A 22,193-nucleotide genomic window follows, 5' to 3' on the forward strand; every position below is an offset into this window, starting at 1 on the left:
CAGAATGAATGAGACCATTTATCCTGTAGTGGCACTGGGTGGCTGTCCATTTTTGTAGGGCATTGATGTTGACCACCGCTGCCACCATCTCCCATGCTGGATTTGTGCTGCCCCTCCTGCAGCCAGAGCAGGGGTAGAGGACATCACAACAGGCCTCCACTGCATCCAAAAGGCACTCGAGGGACGGGAGGCTGCAGTCTTCTTGCCTTTCGGGGCCATGTCTCCTGTGCAGCAGCACTGGGAGGTGTGCGCGCAGCTGTACTTTAAGTATGGTATCTGGCGTGATGATGCAGCAAGGTGATGGCGTGGCAGGTGAATGAGAGTCCACTTGCCATTGAAACGGCATGGTTCCCGGGAATGCATGATTAATGTGGCGGGATTGGGACACTATGGCGCAAGAACCCACCATTGCAGCCAGCGGGGAAAATGTTCTTTTTCCTGCCCGCTACCACACTTAGTGTAAATCTGGGATGATTCTGCCCACAGTGTCACAGCATAGCTTTATTGTAAACTATCTAATGCCTTGAAAATTAAATTTTATTAGCACTGGGAAGTTTCATTAGTACTATGGCCTCTGGCATGATTGAACTTGAATGTTCTGCAGACCATGTGCCATGTTTTGATAGAATTTTTGCAACCAGTTTTTATGGATAGGCACAAAGTGTTAGAATGTGTGATACGACTGCTCTTAAATAGCTGGCTCCAGATCAGAAGAATCCGTAGAAAATATTTTAGCCTCTGTAGTAAATGGCACTTTGAAATGTGATTTGGAGAATAAGGGAAATACCTTCAAACCATTACAGGAATAGATACATGAGAGCACATTATTCTGTCTACTCCTTTTTTTTTGACCTGTGTGCCCATGGGGAAACAGTCAAAAAGTTCACATTGTAAACCGCACATTAATGTGACATTGAAAATTGTACTCCAATCTTTGGAGTGTGTGGGGTTGCATGTTCCTAGGTTCTATACCATTAAGATTGCTTTATGGAAAGTGGAATTTTATTGACAGTGTGCAACACTCTCTATTTAGCATTTATGTTTTTAACATAGATCCATACCGACAAAACTATGACTTTCATGGGATGAGGGTATTCAACAGCCACACCCACTCCACCATGTCACCTACACTCCATCTCTCACTTTCTAATCATCCCTGTCCCCTGACACACACACACACACACTGTAAGACATGCACACACAGACAAACACACCAAGAAACATTTACACTCTCTCTCTCTATCTGTCTGTCTGTCTTTCTCTTTCTGTATGTCTCTCTCCATCTCATTATAGATTCTGAGGAACAGCCCAACAAATTATAAGCATTTTTTATGGCAGAAATGAATATTAAAAATTTCATGATGTCCTTTTGAAACATCAGGTAACATGTGTTTGAATATTGTTGAGCAACCACATAGATTCCAGTTAATGGACGTGACCATAGAATTATATGAATTTTGTAGAGAGGATAATTAATATCTTAATTATTTTTTTGTTTAAATGTCAGGTCCAACATCGTGGGTCCCTCCAGTTGCAGCAGTGGGCCAGCCTGCCCTCATACCTCCCACGTATGGGATGACGCAACCACCAGCATTCAATGTTCAAGGTCCAGTGATCGGAGTTACACCCACAATGCCACCTCCAGTTCCCCCTCAACTTCCACTTATGACAGCACATTATCAAGTACAACATCCTTCACAGCCTTTAACCAACATGGTTGTTAATCTGCAGAGTCAGCCTTTGTACACAACTAGTCAGCCGATTACCATGTCCCCTCTCACTGGGGTGGGTCAGGTGACTCAGCCTGCCCCAAGCACAGTAGGGAATGGTCACATGAGTTGTCCCATTCTGCATCCATCTGCTGTGCCCTCAGCTGCTCTTCCTAGTAATGCTCAAGGAGTCAATGAGCAGGTTGTTCCCCATCTTCCTTTAAATCCACCACAAATTGAAGAGAACAGAAATGGTTTGCAGATGTTACGGACTGTTGGGATGGGAAAGTATGAGTTTATGGACCCTTGGCACCCGAAAGGTAGGTCCATTTAGATGCTTTATTTGTCTATTTCAGTCTTTATCCATGTTTCATTGATGCACTTTTTGACTTGGGACATCATGGTCTACAGACTTGTAGAAGAAGTTGATAGTTTAGACATTGGGTTTTACGCAACTGTCTGTACTTATGGCTCTTAAACCATTTTTGAGACGATTATACTATTCTTTTAAGCAATGTTTCTAGAGCAGCTTTAATAAATGTCTCCTAAATATAATCATTCCTTCCTGTATCAATCAAATTATTCAGCAGGTATTTGAGATAATTGGCAAGAGGTATCATTTGTGAAATACCAGATCTTATTACCCAGGAAGGACAATGGTGATATTTTGCAATTTTTAATGAATTGTCTTTGTGGCTGCACAGTTTATTATCCTAAATCATCCTAAGTTTTGTAACTGGAATTCATGAATAGCATCAGTGACCTACAAGTGCTTATCTGTTACACTATTCACTGCTTATTTACATATAGAACTTAATTGGCTGCATGGAAGACTGTTGAGTCCTTTGTAATTTGCATTAAGGTCAAGTGTTCATCAAGGAATTGAATCTGAAGCAGCAAAACTTCAATAGAGAAAAAAACCTCTTGCACACTCTAAATTATGAATTTTCAGTGTAGGTCTTTATAAATTCATAAAGAAGACAGTCAAAGGCAAATGGAATGTATCTGCTGCATAAAAAACAAAATAAAATTCACTTTGCAGAGATAAAAAGAAGAAACAATAATGCTGGAAATCTGGAATTAAAAACAAAAGGTGGGAGGGATGTACAGCCAGTCAATCAAAATCTGAAATAGAAATATGATTTTTTCAAATCCGAAATGTCAGTTTATCTTAAAATGCTGTGGACTTCCAGCATTTACTGTCACTATTGAAACACCTTTATTTGACTTGTATTAAAAGTTTAATATACAACGCAACAAAAGCTTGACTTAAAATAATTGAGGCCTAAAATGACCTATTTACACATTCATGTTAATCCTTCGCTATATGTACAATATAATACTTTTGAGTTGGATCAGTTGGAAGCTTTTCCTCCATCTGTCCAATAGGAAATTAGTTATTTTTACTATTCTCAATTATTTATGGGATTAAAAATAAGAGTTAATTTGCATTCATATAGTACTGCTAATATAAAAAGAATGCCCCAAGGTGCTTCAGAAATAAATAAATGCTTTAGCAAGAAACATTAGCAAGGGTGGTTAAAGAATTGGCCATAGTGGTGATTTTTACTGAGGGTTGTAAAGCAAGATAGAAGAGGGATGCAGGGTTTTAGGCGGGTAAGTCCAGTGCATGGCTTCTTGGCAGCTGAAGACACAGCCACAAGCAATAGGGCAAAGAGAGAAGTGGATGTGCAAGAGACTAGATTAAGAGAAATGAAGGGTTTGGGAGGAGGTTGAGTGGCTGTAGGCCTAAAGGAGTTTACAGAGATACAGAGGGAAAAGGTAATGAAAGCATTTAAAACTCAAGATGAGATATTAAATTGGGAGTTTGGGGGACTGGAAGCCAAGGGCAGGAGTGATGGGTGATTTGTTCTAATTTTGTATAAACAATAGCTGCAGTTTGGTTAGGCAGTGATTGGGTTATATTACAAATAATTGTGGTCTGGTGTTTGGATAATATAAACAAGAACTAATTTTTGATACATAGGAGTGTGGAAAGGAAGAAGGGAGAATATAAAAATCATTATACTGTTATCAGTTTTCAGTTTTTAAAGCACTCTCTTTCCTTAAGTCAATGAAGCAAAGCCATAAATCTAATCATTGCTGTTATAGTATTAACATACGATAGATGTCTAATGCATTTGAGTGACATTCTTCTGCTATTATTACCAAGGTATTAACCTATTGGTTTTAAACCAAGTAATCTTATTTTATAGGAAATACATTAAGTGTTCATGACATGCATAGTATAATTTGTAGCCCATAAATCATTTATTGGAGCAATCTTAACCACTGCAATGCCAAAATAAATCTTATTTATGCAGTTTTGGCAAAAATATTTCACAATATTATCAGAAGGTTTGGCTGTTTTGCAGTTAAAATATAAATTTCTGGTGAAATAAACTATAATAGGCAGTTGTATAACGTGGAACACTGGATGCCAAAAAAACCATAGGTGTGTCTGTTGAAGTCGCCAAGTGTGAGGATTTGTGAGAGCTATTGAATTCAAGTGAAATGAAGTGAGAGACACAGGGAAAATCATTGTTCACAGAGACTGATCTCACTGCTGACTATACTCCATCTTGTTTGATTTTAGAAGTTATAAATGTATTAAAGGAATAATCCTTTAATAATATTTTGGTCTGCACCTCAAGAGTTTGTATCAAAATCACATAAATAATTTAAAGCAAATGCATTAGAATAAGATAACCTTTTGAACACATTCAGTGAAATGGTTGGCCTGCCAACTAGGACAACAATTATCACATGTTCATGAAGAAGTATGGAAGTTGATGTGACCAATTTTTGTGACTTTTTCTCTTGGGGAATTCACATGTCCTCAAGGGCGAAGGTCAGGATAAAGGAATGGCAATTCGTTTTGCTAGGCCCTTGTCTCCTATATGGTCAGGGTTTGTTCCAGGGCTTCCCGAAGGAATGGGGTGGGTCCTGCACTTACTGCAGGGGTTAGCCAATCACTGGTATGTAAACAGGGCAGGAGAAAACATTGCTGGTCACAGACCTTACCTTCCTGAGATTCCACACCCAAGTCCCTCCAGCACAAGAATGCTTAATGAAACCTGACACTATGGACTTCTCTTGGGTCACCACATGCTGGAAGGTCAGTAATGGTGCCAGGGACATGTAGAAGTGTACATATATTAATTGTAGTTTAATACCTAAGCGGGATGAGTTACACTACTTAGGTTCTCCACTAGCTGACAGAAGGCCTCAATCTCAGAATAACAATGCGCAGCTGTGGCCTTGTGAAACCTACGGCTGTGCTTTAAATTCTTGCTGTTTTTGCAGGCAAGACTCATCCAGAGGGTGGGCCTGGTAGTGGGATGCACCTAGTAGGATAATTATCTGAAATGGGAAACAGTGGCACTCCTTAGGCTGGATGCTGCTTTTCTGCAGTATTGGGGCAGGAGGAGAATGGGTCAAGAAAATTAGTCCCATAATAATGTCTTCACCTGGCTTCAGCTTAGAGTATCCCCTTTTTGTATTCCACATTTAATGTTGCTCAACAGAGCCTAATGTATAAGCTTCATCTTTGATGTTAGGAGAAGCAATCCGGTTCAAAGTTGAAATTGGGTTGCCAGGTACACCCCATTTACTAGATTCCAGTAATCAAGTATATGCTTGTCACTGTACCACTAGAGGATTTGTTTTTGCCCCTCCGCTGAACTGTCAACAATTAAATTATCCACCTTTGTCTTGCACTAACAGGGAAGGGTTAAGTGTATTTCTTCACTTACTTTCTATTCCCCCTCCCCCACCCCAACATCATTTCATCCATTCTGACATGAAATATGGATTATGACTCACCATGAGATTGCTGGTTAAGATCAAATAAACTGACCATAGTCCATTGCGAATCACAGCCCATTTCTTTGAGAACAGATATGATTTTTGAATGCATTAAAAAAGTTAATTTTTTCTTGGTGTATCAGCTGAGTCTTATTTGTGTGCTTTCAGCCACTTGTCATAACAGTGGGGAGTTAATTTCTGTGGCAAAGATAATAGTGAGGCTTTGCCCTTTGTAACTCTTTTGTTATAAAACAAATAAATTAAATTAACAAACCAAGGGACAAAATAAAAGGCAGCCCCTCAAAGGGAAACTGCAAAAACAAAATACAAAATTTAAAGGAAACTTACAAACTTTAAACCAAAGTGTGATTAAAGGGGTGAATAAAAAATCTCAGTCCCCGCGGTGCCTACCGAATACAGAAGGCCTCGACGGGGCCAGCAGACACCACGTGCTCCTTCTCCAGGGACACCCGGCAGCGAAGGTAGCCACAGAAGAAGGGCAAACAGACGGACTGCAAGACCCCCTCGATCACCCGCTGCCTGGACCTGTTGATGGCCAACTTGGCCAGGCCCAGGAGCAGGTTCACAAGGAGGTCCTCTTCCCTCCCCGCCCCCCCAGATGAACATCATATACTTTTTAAAGGGGATTACTCATCCAAACCTAAATTGATCGACTTATTTGTGAATTACCAGAAATGGCTCAATATGGTTTTCAGTATAGTGCAGTTTGTCGCTCATCTCTAGCTAAGACATGTGGAGTTGATCATGTGACAACAATTTAATGACCTCATCACAAAATAACTCTGAGTAATTTGTGTCTTTTGACTTTGCCCTGGAAAATCTCTGGAGGTGATCGACGCGAGTCCCCTGTCAGCACCATGGACCAAGCTCAGCCCAGACTTGACACCACGGAAGAACTTCAAACAGGTGAGGTGTCTTTAGCTGATCAGGGCCTAATGGAGACTGAGCCTCCCACAAATTGCTTACCTTGGGTGGTTCAGGTTGTCAGCCATTAGCATCATGAGTAACTGAATGGCAAAGTGGCCATAAATGGCCTATAGATAAGTTCTGTGGCCAGATCCTCATTGGTATGACTTCCCACCTCAGACCCAGTGATTCTTCTCCTTGGTCGGCCCTTTGTCCAGTGCACAGGCACAACAGCTGCCAGTATAACATCCTCAGTAAAGATTGGATGGAACTCAGAAAAATAGGTTAGAAGTGGAATTCTGCCCCCCTGTGCTTGAGCACTAATCCAACTTATGTTTCTTACATTCATCTGTATAGGAGTTTTGATGGAAAGAGATTTAGCTTTCATAGCTGCTCATGTTCTGCATGAAAATATTTTGGTGTCCTTACATATTCAAGCACAATTAATTGCCGGGTTCAGGAGGCAAAAAATCTTCCCATTGGTTCCCAAGCTGCTTTTAGACCATACAGGCATGAGAACAGCAGGCCTGGAATTGAAAATCTGCCTACGAGTTATTTCTCCCCACTTCACCCATCCCACCCCCACCCCCCTCCATCCTTGGTTATTCCAGGTAAGAAGTTAAGAAGTCCATGCTCAGAGTTTTGCTGTGATGATGAGTTGGAGTTAATAAAATTCAGTTTCCCGCTAAATGAACCGTGACTATGTTAATGGGCAGTTCAAACCTGCTAAGATATTTTTAGAAACTTAAAGCCAAATCTGCTGTCCTGCTATAAAATTATTCACCTGGAGTAGGGCACAAAAATGCAATTATGCTCTCAGTTACCACTGGGATCTACAGGCTCACAGCATAATATACATATGTCCAATGTATTGTCACACGTGAACAGGGCTTAAGCGCAGTTTCCTTTTTGTGAAGTATCATTATTCCTTCATAGAAAGGCTGCTCTTAACCCTGCTAAGAAGGTGATGTAGCCCTCCAGAAGTTCTTTAGGGCAGCTTCTTTACTTAAGCATTGCCAGTTCTGTGATCAGCAGCCTAAGGTTCTCACTCCATTTCTGATCTCTTTTTCTAATGTCCCCACTAGTTGTGGCAATCTAATAAGAGGCCCATATTAAGGAAGTAGTAGCCTCTTCAGTTTAGTCTGTCCATTTTAGAATTTTAAATTACTATCTCATCAGTGCCTATGATGGAATCCCAGGAGTATTCAGAGTAAGATCTGCTTGTGTTAGAGACAGATATCAGGAAAAAATTATGGTACAAGAGTGTAGGAATAAAGGTTGTTAAAGAAGAGACAAAATGCTAATATGTTGAAGATCATTTGTGAACTAGGTGAGCTGAATTGATATTCAAATGGAAGATTAAAATAAAATAGCCTGAAATAAGTTAATGAACCAGCTGAGTATGGGGTTAACAATCAAACAAAATGCTACAGACACCCTGGCAGGATAAGGACAGTTGCAACAGAGCGGTATTTAATGGAGGCGACCTGCTGGCGAGAGCCCTGCATCACCTCCTTTGGGGAAGGCCTGCCAAATTAAGTGTCAATCAGGCACTTAACAAGACAGCAGAGGGCCTTCCCCAGAATCAAGGACTGTGGGGGTGGATGCCCCACCCATCAAGAGCTACCGGCCAATCAGAGGCCAGCAGCTCTTTATTGAACGGCAGCACCGTCACGGAGGCGGTGGCTGCTGCTGGTACTACATCACCTGAGGCTTAGGATCGGTGGATGAACCCAAGCACAGGTGAGTGATGACAGGAGGGTGGTCGCTGGAGAGGGGGACAGTGGGAGTCAGCAGCAAGAGCAGGGGGCTGGCTCTCAGTGCCCTCCCCTTCTTGTTGCTGGGTTCCTCGGTCAGTGCCTTTGAATGAACCCCCCCCACCCCGCCAGCCACTCTTGGAGCCCACAAGCAACCCTGACAGGTTTCGTCCACTGCCATTGGTTGAATGCCAGCTGCAGTGGATGAAGCCCCTAGTTGGACTTAAATTGCTTACTTAACGGCTTCAATCGGCAGCGGGGCAGGATGGCCATCCACGTGCCTTCCTGCCACAGACTTAATCTGGTGGAGGTGGAAAGGTAACAGGGTTCCCAACAAACAAGTTTTTAAAAACCTACTACCTTAGGCCTTTTTTAGTCCTGACTCTGCTTCCCAGCAGCCTAACTTGGTGGAAAACCCCGCAATAGTTTCCTCAATCAAGCCACTGGTTAAAATAGCAGTCAGGCGCTATCAGAGCCCAATTTAGCACATTTAAGGAGGGACCACACTAGTTTCTGATGCATGCCCTTGCCATCTGCTCAGAAAAGCAAGTTAAAATTGAAGACTGCAGGAAGGGAGCAGGATGTCAGTGGGTAAGTCTCCCAGGCAATTTTAACTGCCCCTACACAGGACAGGATTTTGACCTCGGTGTGTGGGCGCGTACCCGACACACTGGAGCGTAAAATAGTGCGCGATGATGTCGGGCGAGTGTCCCGATGTCATCGCGCACTCGTGCGATAGTTCAGTCGGCGGGTGCACGCGAGTGTTGGCAATGCAGCCGCCGACAATTAAGAGGCCTATTAAGGCCATTAATGTTTCAATTAGCGGGGATTTTTTGCTGCCCGTCCAACATTACGGTTGGCGGGCAGGCAAATCGGTCAGGCGGCCTTTGCATTTTTAAGGAAACCTCATCCAAGGGCGGGATGAGGTTTCCGAGATTAATTTTTTTAAAAATAAAAATGTGTGGACAGAATTTTCAACATCCGTATCATTCTGACGCGTGAACATTGTTTCTGGATTTTACATTATGTTTTTATTGATTTTTAATTTGTCAGCTCCCCGAGGCAGCTCTCTGCCTTCAGGGAGCTTTCCTTCCGCACTCCCTTGTGCCTGCGCTGACTTCAGCACTCGCCCTCCTCCAGCCCACACCCTGGCAGCTCAGAGCGTTTCAGCGTGCCTTTCACTTGGTCAGATGCTGGATCTCTGAAACTCATCCAAAAGATTTTAATGAGGTTCAGCTGCTAATTTCAGCAGGACCTGGGCATCACTGGCCTTGCTGGCTTCTTCAACACTCCCTGGACTCCCTGCACACTCCCCATCTCCCCATAAGTATAGGGGCCAGAGGATCATCGGTTTAAAATTGACACTAAGAATGAAGAAAAGAGTAAAGAGATATTCCTTTACACAGGAGGAATGTTGGTGCATGGAAAATTTTGCCACAGGATGTGGTTAAAACTGAGAACATTGCATCTTTTTAAAGGGACGTAGGATAAATATTTGAAGCAGAGGAAGGTGTGGCAGAGGGATTTACTTTTGATTACAGTCCTAGAGCAAGAACAGACTTAGTGAGCTGGATTTCAACAGCCAAATATGAATGTGGTTGGGTCAGGACAGATGTCAAAACGTTAAAAATCTGAACCCCAACCCCAATCTACCTCCAACCTGCCTAACATCCAGGTTTTAACAGAGGTGGGACAAGGGGTGGGCAGCCAATCCACTCCCAAGAGGTGGATTAGCAATTTTAATATTTTAATGAGACCAAGCCCTCTGATTTAACGTGCTTTACAGGTTTTATACTGCAGGGCTGGGTTTCCCGGTGCTCAGGAAACCTGGAAGCTTAATGGAGGCAAGGTTCACTTTGGGAGGAAGGTAGCAGTCTTTACTGCATGGCTTGTGGATTGGAAGGAGCATGAGTGCTTGCCCCCCACACCTCACACCCACCCCTTCCCCCCAGCCTCCCAAGCTCTCTCCCCGATCTGACAGCACCCCTAATCAAAGGCCCCTAAGGTAAAGGGATTGGATCCACCCCTCTCCCCAGCTTTGAGGATTTGGATCTACCCGTTCCTGTGGCCTGCTCCTGTGCCCTCCCCACCTGACTGGAAGCCAAGGCAGTCAGTCAGTAAGGCCATGGGCAGGGAAGCTGACAATGACAAAAGACGCATGCTGTGCCACATCATGGAGGGAAATACAAACTTATGGGTTTCCCATCCAGAATTTCACCCCATCCTGTTCACATAACCCACCCCTGTAAATATCCAGATCGATGGATCAATTCTACACTGTAAACTGAAGTGGTTTTATTTACATCAGAAGTATAGTTTTCCAGAATTGATGAATCCAAAGTGGCAATTGGGCCATCGGATCAATTTGAAGGTGAGTCCACAGGGCACAGTTTAATGTCCTCACCACCCCTCCACACCCCCCAGGCAGTAAGACAGGGGGAACATGTGGTTGGGCATTTAATCGAGTACTGGGTGGAGACCCCATCGCCTTACCACTTTCGTCCGATTAAGTCCAGGGTGGGAAGGCTTGTGGATGACCTACCTGCCCAGATGCTAACTGAGGCACTTAAGTGGGCAATTAATGCCCACTTAAGGGCTTTATCAGTGGCAGTTGGGGGAGTCACCACGCAGAAAGCCTGAAAAGCAAATCCTTGCTGGGGGGGGTGATGGTGGTGGAATCTCTCATTAAAAGGCATTCAGTGCCTGATCGAGGGAACCGGCATCAGGAAGGTGTGGGCTGGGGGGGAGTGCTGAAAGCTACCCCCCTGCCCTTCCCTCTGACCTCCCTCTCCCTTCCCTTGTTCAAAGAAGTAGGTTTTAAGGAGTGTCTTAAAGGAGGAAAGTGAGGTAGAGAAGCAGAGAGGTGTAGGGAAGGTATTTGAGAGCAGAGACCCTAGGCAACTAAAGGTGCAGCCAGCAAAGGTGGCGCGATTAAAATCTGGATGCTTGAAGCCAGAATTAGAGGAGCATAGATATCTTAGAAGATTGAGGAGCTGGAGGAGATTACACAGATAGGAGGGATGAGGCCTTGGAGGGATTTGAAAACAAGGATGAGAATTTTAAAATTAAGGCGTTGCTTGACTGGGAACCCATGTAGGTCAGCGAGCGTGGGTTAAGACACGAACAGCAGAGTTTACAAAGGGTAGAATATGGGAGACCAACCAGTAGTGCATTAGAATGGTGAATTCTAGAGTAATGAAGGCATGGATGAAGATTTCAGCAGCAATGAGCTGAGACGGGGCAATGTTGGGTGATGTTATGGATATGGAAATGGGTGGCCTTAGTGAATGCATGAAATTGACGTCAGAAGCTCATTTCAGGATCAAATGTAACAGTAAGTTTGCGAGCAGACTGGTTTAATCCAACCTGTTACCAGGGTAAGAATGGAGTCAGTTGCTAGGGAATGGAATTTGGAGTGGGGACTGAAAACAATTGCTTCATTTTTACCAATATTTAATTGGAGGAAATTTCTGCTCATCCAGTATTGGGTGTCGATCAGCAATCTGCTAATTTACCCACAGTGGAGGAGTTGAGAGAGGTGTTGGTGAGGTGGAGCTGGGTGCCATCAGCATGAATGTGAAAACTAACACTGATACTAACACGAGAGATAGGAGGGGGCTAAGAACAGATCCTTCAGGGACACCAGAACTGTACAGGAGCAAGAAGAGCCCAATCAGGCACACTGTAACTTCTGGATTTCAGTGTAAATGAACTTACCGCAAATTGCAGTGTCACTGTGACCCTCAATAGCAGTGAACTTCTCAGCGTTCCTGCTATTGGGACCACACAATCCGGGCCAATATTTGTGGGTCTCAGCCAGTTTACCACTTCCCCCCTGCTCTCCAAATCATTTTGCACAAAGAGTGTTCCCCCCAGCCCGTAGGAGGTTCAGGGCTGCATATTTTTAAAATTTATTCGCATGATCTGAGTGGCATGGGCAATTCTGCATTTATCCCTAACGAATATCAGCAGATAATGGATTGAGATGAGTACAAAAGTAAAGTAAAAGCAATTAAGAAACAAACTAGAAGAACTATAATGGAAAATTCAGTTAGGGTAACGAGGAATATGGAAAGAAATGTCAGGCATTTCAATAAATATATTTGAGGGCCGAGTAAAAACAAATAAATGATAGGGCTATTCAAAGACACTAGATGTAACAGGCACCCTGGTTGTTCGATTTATACATTTTTCCAGCAAGAGAAGTGTTGGCAATGATAACAACATACAGGTTTGAGATTAAAATCCAGTACATCTCATCAAAGTCCTGCTGACTGTAGTAGAATTGGTAGATTTGTTTGTACCACATGTGGAACTCACTTGAAGAGAGACATCACTTAAAATTGTGTTTTTGGTTTTGTTTAAAGTTCATTTGTAGGTTGCCATCAGATGATGAAACAGGGTTTTGGAGCACATGTTAATATTCTAATCTTACCCTCTTGGTTGGACCCCAGAGCAATCCATTGAGGCCTCATTAAACTCCCCATCAGGGTCAATTAGGTTATAACCATTACAATTATCTATGAACACATCACCCAGCACAAGCCAGCCTATACAAAACTGCAATGCAGAGCTGCTGCTTAATTTAACTAACTATTCTACATAACTTTACAAGGGAATTTACAAAGCAAGTTAGAATCCTTGCTATGCATTAAACAAAACCTATTAGGCAAAAATTTACAGAGACCATTTGGCAATACAAATGTCTTCTAACATTAAAACAATTTGGTGTCAATTTTAAAAAGTTCTCAGGAATTCCAGTGAAACTGTTAACTTGTGGCTCCGCTCCACTGTGCAGTTATATCACTCCTGAGATCCTGTGTCAGACTAGAACCTGATTCCTGAGTTCCATCACCTCTGCACTGTTGCACACTCAAAAATATGTCACAGTACAAACTAAGTCTTAAACTGAGTAACTGTAATAAAATCATAAATTCCTTGCATGTCAAAACTTGGATGTTGCCTGCCAAACCAGATATCTTCCAGTAATAAATTAAGGCCCTTGTTTGGTCGTTGGAGCAGATTACAATTTGTCAAAGATGAGCAATCCTAAAGTTACAACTCATTAAATGAAATTATTATACAGTCAGCTGGCAGTCTTCAATTGAAAGCGAAATGAGTTTAACTCACACAGTATGTTCTTTTATAATGATGAAGTTCTTTGGAACATGACCTGTAAAGTGTAAAGAATGGCTGCTGAAACAAATATCAGATGAAGCTAGTTCTGAAGTAAATGGATGACCTTCTCAAACATTGCATCAGAGAGTTGCAGATTGTTTTACCAAGCCTTTCACAAGACTGAATTTGTATTTTCAATGAAAATGTGAGTTCAGCGAAAGATAAGACTTGTTTTCCTGTGCTGGCTGTATTTACGGCTGAAGAATCAAATTTTAATTAGATCAGTCTGTATATTAGCTTTCTCACTTAGTACCTCCTATTAGAAAAATAACTTAAATGTCATCTGTTTGAACAAAACAAAATTGGAAATTGCAAGTTAATTATTGTGCCATTACATGTAAAGGCATCAGGTCAATTGATGCATTTTTACAGTTGTGCAATCAACAATGAACTTGTGCAGCCTTTTTTAACTTGAAGTGAAAATATCAGCTGGTTAGAACCCTGTATGTCTGATTATTAATTTAACTTTCTGAAATTATACTAAATACCTAATGCTTAGCTCCAATGCAAATGAAAGATGAAAATGTGTAGTGATCAAAATAGTACAGTATTTAATATAAGTGTACAGAGACAGTAAATCTATGGACCATGATCCTGAGATTTGTGTTGGCACTGAGAGGCCATTTAATTTGCATAGACCTAGCAGGAGAGCACCCCTGTGGGTGCATCTCCAGCATCTGCTTGAGCTAGAAAATCTGGTGCCTAGCACCCTAGGAAAGGTGGGGTAGAATTGTGCAGCCATCACTCCAGAGACTCCATGAAGCCTGCCCTCAACCACCGAAGAGCTCAATCCCCAAAAGAAAAATGTCTGCAGTTTGGAGGTCTGGACCACTTGGTGGGCCTGCTTCTGCCCGTTAGATTGATATACCTCATCTGTCTCAGTACCATAGCTGCCAAGTCCCGACTGTGGCAGAAAAGCAAGATCTCCCAGTTTAGAGAGCTCTATCCCCAGGGGGGGCCCCTTGATGTCATTTGCATTAAGGAGCGGCAAGAGGGTCCACCCCTTACAAAGTTGCCCAGAAATGGCAAGGACCTAATGAGATCTTCTGGAGTCACAGTGGGACTCTTGTGGACTCCCCAAGGAAATTCAGGGCTCACTGTTTAGAATAAATGTATTTTCTTCTTGCTACTTCTTGCTATACCTGCATTTTTAATTGTGCATGCTTTGTTGTGCTTTCATCTCATGGCGTTTCTGTCTGCTTTTTCATGATTTCAGCAGCCTTCTTTCATTAACAGCCTTTACCGAGATACTTTTATTGCTGAATTACTCATGTTTCTGATTTAAATTCTGTACTTGCTACTCTCGTCCACTCAATGTGATTCTCTGACTGATACTGTAAATCTGCAATTAAATTCCCAATCACAAGCTGCCAAAATGAGGAATGCTGTTTCGTAAACAATTTCTGGAGGTGTTAGAAGTCTAAGGGGAGAATTTGTAGGTCAGCAAACGGGGCCCGCTTGCCGATGCGTAAAATGACGAGGGGTGACACGGGCGTGCATCTCAATGTCACCCTGCGTCATTTAGATTTTCTGGTCGGCTGTGCGCCCGCCGACTTGTCAATGGCCACTTAAGGCCATTAATAAAGTAATTAAAACACTTAATGGACCTGCCCATCCAACCTTAAGGTTGGCCAGGCAGGCGAAGAGCCCAGGCGGCCTTCAGAAAAAACATGAAACCTCATCCACAGGCAGGATGAGGTTTCATGAGGGATTTAAAATGTTCCAGGAGTTTTTAAATGAAAGTAATGTACATGTCCCAGCTCATGTGACAGTGTCACATGAGGGGACATGTCAATAATTTTTCTTCTCATCTTTAATCAATGTTTGAAACCTGAGCCGATCTCCCTGAAGCAGCACTTTGCCTCAGGGAGATCTGTGCGCTCTTTCACGCGCATGTGCGAAAGAGCGTGATCCCGGCTCAGGGAATCTCACAGGGAGCACATAGCGCTTCCTGGCGCACGTCACGCTGGGCAGGCATAAATTGGCCCGCCCACTTAAAATGGAGGCGTGCCGATCGGGAACCCGCCCGACGGGGAGAAAATCCTGTCCTAAATATTTGAGTGCTGGGATTGAAAATTCAGTAATGTCAGTGACCTTGTTGGTGGAGAAAAAGACATTGGTAATGACAGTCGAGGTCACTGCTGGAAAAACCTAAATATTCTGGTTGGATATCTTCTCCCAAACGGTTTTGGGAGAAGATATATAGTGTTGAACCACTAAACACTAGAAGTATTCAACAGCCATTGGATCACAGTGTGTGTGTCATTGATCCTGAATGTTATTTTTTGTGCTAAAAAGTGATAACAAATAAATATACTCTTGTCAAATGAAGTAGAAATAAAAAGGCTGTTTTTTACTACCTTCAACAAAGGTTATTTAATATATTTATTTAGTAAACATAGGAATTCCACAAATCTATTCAATATTTGGATATTTGAAATGGAATGTTCACTCATTTGTTCCTGAACTTCTCTGTCGGCATTCTGTCTGCATGGAGGGACCACCCAATAAAACATTACAGCCTCCCAGTCCTTTTTGGTCACTCCATGACCCATGAAGGGGCCCCCATCAGCAATGGCACCGAAAGTACTTAATGACATCCCCTCCCCTTGCCTGCCTGCCTAACCGCAGCATTCCCCAACCCCACTTTTACCCCACTTCAAGGGCGCCCAGCCCTCTCCCTGCAACTGTAACCTCAACACTGGTCTCCACCGCTAGTGGTGGAGCTGCCAAGTCTGCTGAGCTGCTGGCCCTCTGATTGAGCTGAGTTGTCTTGGGATGGATTTGGGGGGTGGGTGGGCATCCTTAATTAAATGGCAGTGATAGTAGGAGCTGCTTAATTGGCCAGCGGCCTTATGCCTCCTTGGGTTCCACAGTTGGCCGATGCATGGTCACCTCACGCTTTCGACCCTGGCAGCAAGACTTCTGCTACCCCGGTAGAATTCAGCCTTGGTGACCGCAAAAAATAATGTCTATAATTCCTTTTCCGTATATTCTGTGTGCAGCACAACCTCAGATAATAAATTTCCATCCCTTTCCCTTTATGCTCTGAGGTCATCGAAGGATTGGTTTGGTGTCTGATGTTCTTGAGAAAATTACGTCTGTGAATTAATTCTGAATCATGGAGGTATGAGCTATTGCTGTTTTGGGTCATGAAAATGCCACATCAATATCTAGACACGGTGATGAAATTACACTAAAAGCGTTTTAAAAAATGAATTGGAAGAAGGAAAACACACCCAGAAGTGCTGCATGACTTTTTACATTTCATACAAACTGTGCAGTATTTTCTGATGTTAATTATAACACTATGATGCAGATTGTAAGATTGCATTATATTTTTTATAAATACCATTGGACCATTTTCACAGAATCACAGTGCAGAAGGAGTGCATTCGGCTCATCAAGTCTGCACTGGCTCTCTGAAAGAGCATTCTGCCTAGTCCCACGCCCCTGCCTTATTCCCGTAACCTTGTACATTCTTTCTTTTCAGATAGCAATCCAATTCCCTTTTGATCGAACCTGCCTCCACCACACACTCAGGAAGTTTGTTCCAAACTCCATCAACCCTCTTGAGTGAAAAAATTTTTCCTCACATCACTCCTACTCCTTTTGCCAATTATTTTGAATCTGTGCCTTCTAGTTCTTGATGCTGTCTTGAATGGGAACAGTTTCTCACTATTTACCCTGTCCATACCTCTCAGGATCTTCAATACCTCTATAAAGTCTCCTCTCAGCCTTCTTTTCTCCAAGGAAAAGAGACCCAACCTCTCCAATCTGTCCTCATAGATCATTTTTGTGAATCTCCTCTGTACTCTCTCCAATGCCTTCACATGCTTCCTCAAGTATGGTGCCCAGAAATGGACGCAGTACTCCAGATGAGGCCTAACTAGTGTCTTATACCAGTTAAACAACCTCCTTATTCTTGTACTCAATGACCCTATTAATAAAACCTAAGATACTGTATGCTTTATTAACTGCTCTCTCAACGTGCCCTGCCATCTTCATTGTACATATGTACATATACACCGAGGTCCCTCTGTTCCTGCACCTCCTTTAGAGTTTTTCCCTTTATTTTATACTGTCTCACCATATTCTTCCTGCCAAAATTAATCACCTCACACTTCTCTGCATTGAACTTCACCTGCCACTTGTCTGCCCAATCCACCAACATGTCTATGTCCTTTTGAAGTTCAAGACTATCCTCATCACAGTTGACAATATTTCCAGTCTGAAAAACATCCATTAAGCACTACTCTTTGTTCCCTGTTTTGCCAGCAACTCATCAGCAATCAAGAGGTATCTTTGAATTTACCCTACCTTGTGTAAAGCTATGTTTGGCTGCGTATATGGGGGCTTGACTCATATCTGTATGAAATGCAGCATAAATTGGCTAGACCTGGCATGAATCTTGTTTAAATATTTGTCAGTAATTACCAGAAAAAACACTGCTCAATATGTAAATGTTTCCTTGTGAAGTACAGAAAAGTAGGGGAGTGATGACTATAATTAACATGGGGCTGGCAGGCCACAAGGCTAGAATGAGAAATGAAAATGTCAGTAATGTAGTGTATGTTACTCATCTGAGGTTGAAGTTGAACATCATTGATGACAGTGTTGAGGTAATTTTACCCTTCATCCAACCCTGCACTTTTCAACCTGGAAGTGTTAGGTTTGGAATATGCTACAAAATTCTGTGTTAATTCTCTCATCAATCATTACTCATCACAAGGATCCCAATATAACTATGGCCCCTCACCCCCAAGATATATATAGTAGGCCTCATGCATGTATATAATAAATAACCATTGTTTTCAAGGGCACCAGTGCTAAGCATTGCCAAAAGATTTAGAGCATAAGAAAATGCAAAATGACAAAATACTATTTGGCCCATTAAGTCTGCTGCAAAGGAGACATTATTTACAGGAGTTGTTTGCAGTGGAAGGATGCACTTTGCATTATAATAATATCACACGCAAACAACATGAAAATTTTCTGATGAAATGGCAATTATTATGCAACTCACAGTATTGTATTGTGGCCAGGATTTTCCAGTCCCGACTGGAAGTTACAGTTCAAAGTCAATGAGCAGAATTTTACATTCGATGTGCGAGGGTGGACCCGACATGCCGGAACGTAAAATGACGCGCGATGACATCGGGCATGTGTCCCAATGCCATCACACTGTCTCGCAATATTTCGTTCGGCGGGCACGTACCAGAGTCAGCTGTGTGCCCACCGATAATTGAAAGGCCTATTAAGGCCATTAACATACTAATTAACTCCAAATTTACACTGCCCGTCCAACCTAACGGTTGGCTGGCAGGCAGGCGAAAATGCTGAGTGGCCTTTACATTTTTTAGGAAACCTCATCCACGAGCGGGACGAGGTTTCCTAAAGCTAGTACTGATTATTGAAAATAAAAACACAGTCACATGAGATGGGACACGTTTCATTAAATTTCTCATGTTTTTAATAATTTCTTGAAAAAGCACTTCAATCTCCCTGAGGCAGCTTCTTGCCTCAGGGAGATTGAAACACTCTTTCGCGCGCATGCGCCAAAGAGCGCTGCACCCAACTCTCCCTTCTCCCCCCACCGGCACAGGTAGCGCTCAGCACTACCGCTCGCGATCCATGCTGGGCGGGCCTTATTTAACCGTCCACTCCCGCCAAGCCTGCCTTACCAATGTAAAACCCTGACCAATGGATATTTGGCTGCCTCTCTGAATTTTCTGACGTGCCCAGGACAGGTCCCGCCCTGTATTTAAAAAAAACAAGAATGTTTTGCCAATAAAGCTTGAGGGCATATACCTCTTTCAGCCAAATGATCAACATTAATATTTTAATTCTAAAATAATAAGTATGTCTGTTGTATTTCTTTGTTGCCTATTATAAAATTAAACTAGCAGTAGGACCAACCAGAAATAACGAATAGCACCATTCATGGGCTATCAGCTTAGCTATCTCTAACACACCGTGGTAGGAGATCATTTGTCTAATTGTTGTTCATTTCAGGAAATAAAAACATTTTATTATATAATTATCATTTTCTTTCATTTTTCTATCGATGTCTAATGAAGTAATTTTAACAAACTTACCTTCTCTACCCCAATATGTAAAGCTCAACTTTTTCGCACTGACTTAGTGGAATAACTGTGTGCAAAACCCATGTTACCATGTTTTACAAAGAAATTAACTTTATGCTACATTTATATTTTGTTAAAAATCTTGGAGGTGGAATTGCCTGTGCCAGCAACACAAAATGTGTTCGTAGTGAACTGGCAGCCCATTCTTCACCATGATAATATTTGTTTTTTATTAACTTGGAAAATATTGTCAAGATTTTAAAATTCAAACTGGTAAAAGCAACAGTGAGTCTTCAAAAAGAGTTTGAACTATCATTCTATGAACTTCCTTGGACAAGGTAAAAAAAATCATCTAGCGATTTACTACAAGCCAGTTTCGCTCAGTTGGCACAGAGCAATTTTATCCCCTCATGTCCGTATGCACTTTCTGTCCGCAGTACACACTTGCTATTATAACTTTTATTCTCTCACTTTCGTGCCAACGAGAGATCAGTTAGTTTGTATAATGTATCATGGGGTGAGCACAGCAAGATTTTCTTTAACCCCACATTTGTTCACCATTGACTTGTGTCCATTGTGTGCATGGGCGAGTTAGTTTAAGAAAGAGAGTAAGAGTGGTGTTATCTGAGCTGCTAACTGGAAATCTGGAATGCATAAACACACTGGCCAGAATTTCCCTGTCGACGATTTGGGGGCGGGGCCCGCTCACCGAGGGGAAAGTGATGCGGGATGATGGCGGGCGGAACCCCCGACATCATCCCGGTCCCTTTAAATTTTCAGGCTGGCGGTCGGACAGCGAAATCAGCTGTCCACCCGCCGACCTGTCAATGGGCAATTGAGGCCATTGACAGGGTAATTAAAGTAATTAAAGGCCCTGCCCGTCCAACCTTAAGGCTGGCGGGCAGGCCAGGAGCCCCAGCGGGCTTCTGATAATACATGAAACCTCATCCACTGGCGGGATGAGATTTCATGTTCCTTTTTAAAAACTTTAATAAATGTAATGTGATATTTATTAACATGTCCCATCTCGTGTGACATAGTCACATGAGGGGGACATGTTAATAATATTTTTGTTTTTCTATTTTTAAGTTTTGTACACTGTCACTAGTCTCCCTGAGACATCACTTAGTCTCAGGGAGCAGTGCGCTTCTTCGCACGCATGCGTGAAAGATCGCACTTTGACAGCTGGGGATTCCCTCCCCCCGCACAGGAAGCGCTTCCTGTCAGGCAGGCTGCTGGGTGGGCCTTAATTGGCTCGCCCACTCTAAATGGCGGCGGACGGGCCCCGTTTCGGCGGTGGGGGTCAGCTGTCCATCCGCTGCCAAGAAGGTGGGGCCCACACACCCACCAAAGGCAAAATTCTGCCCAATAATTTATTTTGGTGAATGTATTTTAAATTGGCATCAACAGGAGGGAATTGAGTTTGGGCAGAATTTTCCATGCCCGTTGGCGTCAGGCATCAAGTTGGGCATGAGCAGATAATATGGCAGGAAGGCCAAAAATCGGTTTCATGCCATCGTGAAACCAGTTTGCGATTGTCCACTCCGCCCATCAGTGGCGGGCTGCCTTTCCCCCCGCCGGACGTTGGGAATTTCATTTTAATATATCTGCAAATCATTATAAGCCCTGTTTGCTTGAATCATACCCCATGTCACATTTAAAGCCCACATCAGTGGGAAAACACACCGGTGCAGAACACATCTTGACAAGCATGACATGCAGAAGTTGGGATTTACCGTCAGGGCCTTGCTCACATCGCGGATATTCAAGGAACAGAAGATGCTGGAACCCGACAGCAACTGGATCCTGGAGGAATGTCCATGGCATACTGGGTGGATTTATATGGACATGGCTCCGCTGCGAAGCAGCTCACGGATGGTCACCTTTGAGGGTCTGCTTCGGGGCATCAGTGCCTTGGCCATGATCTGCTACGGTTGATCATTGAGGGGGTGGAGAGGAAGGTCCAGATGTGAGTGGGAGAGGAAGGTCTAGGTTTGACTGGGAGAGGAGGCTGTACCTGGGGAGTAGGGGGGGTTGCAATTGAGGTTGGTGGGGGTGGGATCAATTTGGTGTTAGGGAGGCGTGAAGTTGGTGGGGGAGGGAGCACGGGATAGGGAGAATGCAGCACCTGGGGAGATAGGTGCAAATGAGTGAGGAAGGTGTAAGGGAAGGAGTTCGAAGGAAGGAAGGAGTTGGGAGGGGGCCAGTACTTAAGATGGAGAAAAGAGTTTGGAGGGCGGATGGAGTCCAGGGGAGGAAGGAGTCCACAGGGAGGAAAGGAGTCCTGGGGTAGGAATGAGTAAGGATGGGGAAAGGAGTGAGAGTGGAGGGAGGAGTAAGGGTGGAGGAAAGAGTAAGATGGGGGGGATGTCCAGGTGAACATGCAAGTGGGGGGGGGTTCTGTGGAGTTGATGATTGCCTCCTAGGGAGCAAAATGAGAGTGGGCATGGTAGGAGGGAATGGTGAGAATGAGAGGGGGCAGAGTGAACTAACAGGGTATGAGAGTAAGGGTACAATGGTAGCGGTAGAAAGGACAGTGTGGTTGGTGGGGATTTAGAGGCAGACATGGCACCTGGGAGTGGGAAGGAGGAGGTCGGGGAGGTCAATGTGGATGGGAGTGGGATTCTCAGGAAAGTAGGGACATCCTGAACATCCCGGAGAGAAAAGGGCTCTGGCTGGTAGGTGATGGTGGGGAGGTGGAAGATGATGCTGGGGGTCAACAGTGATAG

The 22,193-nt window shown here is 43.3% G+C and overlaps 1 protein-coding gene across 6 annotated transcripts in view; it reads left to right on the forward strand.

Annotated features, from left to right (window-relative positions):
- klhl29 (kelch like family member 29) overlaps nt 1-22,193 on the forward strand; it is a 529,985-nt gene that overhangs the window by 343,728 nt on the left and 164,064 nt on the right. For 4 of the 6 annotated variants that reach the window (XM_078541558.1, XM_078541553.1, XM_078541559.1 and 1 more), the window contains exons 4-5: nt 1,508-2,029; nt 6,366-6,443. In XM_078541558.1, coding sequence (XP_078397684.1) covers nt 1,508-2,029; nt 6,366-6,443 — 600 coding nt within the window. The remainder of the gene's footprint in view (nt 1-1,507; nt 2,030-6,365; nt 6,444-22,193) is intronic. The other 2 variants (XM_078541555.1, XM_078541556.1) reach the window with 1 other exon arrangement.

This window comes from Cetorhinus maximus, chromosome 5, assembly GCF_964194155.1.
Source record: "Cetorhinus maximus chromosome 5, sCetMax3.hap1.1, whole genome shotgun sequence".
NCBI classification, from domain to species: Eukaryota; Metazoa; Chordata; class Chondrichthyes; order Lamniformes; family Cetorhinidae; genus Cetorhinus; species Cetorhinus maximus.